The following is a 1,123-nucleotide window of genomic DNA, read 5'->3' as shown; positions in this document are numbered from 1 at the left end:
GCAGGAACACTCACGTGATTTGACACGAAGATCTGCACCGGCCCAGCCTCGGCAAAAAAACCCATCTGCAGACCACCAGAAATGCAAATTTTAATCATTATAACGGATGCGGAAAAATCAATTTACCAACTTTAAACATAATTAAGTGCCAATATTTTGGGCAAGCGAAGTGACCTTATTAACCATAGTGACTACGGCTTCCAGGATCTCTCCCTTGAAGGGCCGAAAAACCACGCACTGGTACTTCACAGGGAAAGTGACAAAGCCCGTGCCCTCACGGATCAAACCCTTTCCAATGTCCTCAACGCTTGTTATTGCCACAACGAACCCATGCCTTCCGCTGCATCAAAGGAGGGTTTTAGATAGATTAGGGTTTTGGAGCATTAGGATCGAGCAAACGTGATGTAGTGAGTGGGAAAAACCTGCAAGTACCCTCGACGTCCTTCATGAGCTTGGCGACGAGCTTCTCGCGAAGATGAGGGCCGAAGTGTCGAGGGTGGAGCTGCATATTCCTCTCCAACGAAATGTGAAAGAACATATTTACCCAACTCAAGATTGAAAACCTGTCAGAATCGTTTTCTAAATTGATTTATGCAATGGTTTCCTGGTCGCTACGCGCCTCCTTGCAGATCAAACATGAACCCTAGGGCTGTTTGATAGCAGGGTTTGAGTAGGATTTAACTTAAATCATGCGGAATTTTAAACCCAATTTCTCTCCCGACGCTACCTCAATAAATCTCCGACTTATTAAAAGTTCGAATTTTATGAACTCCTCTTCCTCTTCATCGTCTGGGTTTTCAGAATTTGGCTTACGAAGAATATGAGAGGTGTTAAAAATTGGGCTTGACTAAAAAATTGGGGTTCAGATTTGTCTGAATATTTTTCAGGCCGGGTTAGGGTCAATTCGATTTATTTATTATTAGGATCAGATACAGATTAAACCCGAAAATACAAACAAGGCCCGAATAATAATGAAATTTCTAGTAAATTTCGGGTCTTATTTCTCGACCCATTTATTATTTGGGCCGGATTCTGATTGAATATTAGGATTGACTATTTTCAGGTCGGATCCAAACCTGACTCGCTTACTTAAGGGTCTGTTTGGGGCAGCTGCAGCTTATTC

The 1,123-nt window shown here is 42.7% G+C and overlaps 1 protein-coding gene across 1 annotated transcript; it reads right to left on the bottom strand.

Moving 5' to 3' along the window:
* Positions 1-14: 14 nt before the first annotated feature.
* LOC110034872 (DNA-directed RNA polymerase II subunit RPB7-like) lies at positions 15-821 on the bottom strand (the record flags this gene model as incomplete). The annotated part of the gene is made up of 4 exons (XM_020739110.1): positions 728-821; positions 423-545; positions 175-340; positions 15-65 (listed from the first exon to the last, which is right to left on the bottom strand). Coding segments are annotated over exons 2-4 (333 nt in total), but the record flags the coding sequence as incomplete, so codon positions are not given.
* Positions 822-1,123: the final 302 nt, after the last annotated feature.

Source organism: Phalaenopsis equestris, unplaced genomic scaffold, assembly GCF_001263595.1.
Source record: "Phalaenopsis equestris unplaced genomic scaffold, ASM126359v1 Scaffold194166, whole genome shotgun sequence".
NCBI lineage: Eukaryota > Viridiplantae > Streptophyta > Magnoliopsida > Asparagales > Orchidaceae > Phalaenopsis > Phalaenopsis equestris.
The sequence above is the reverse complement of the archived record's forward strand: the minus strand, read 5'-3'. Positions and strand labels throughout refer to the sequence as shown.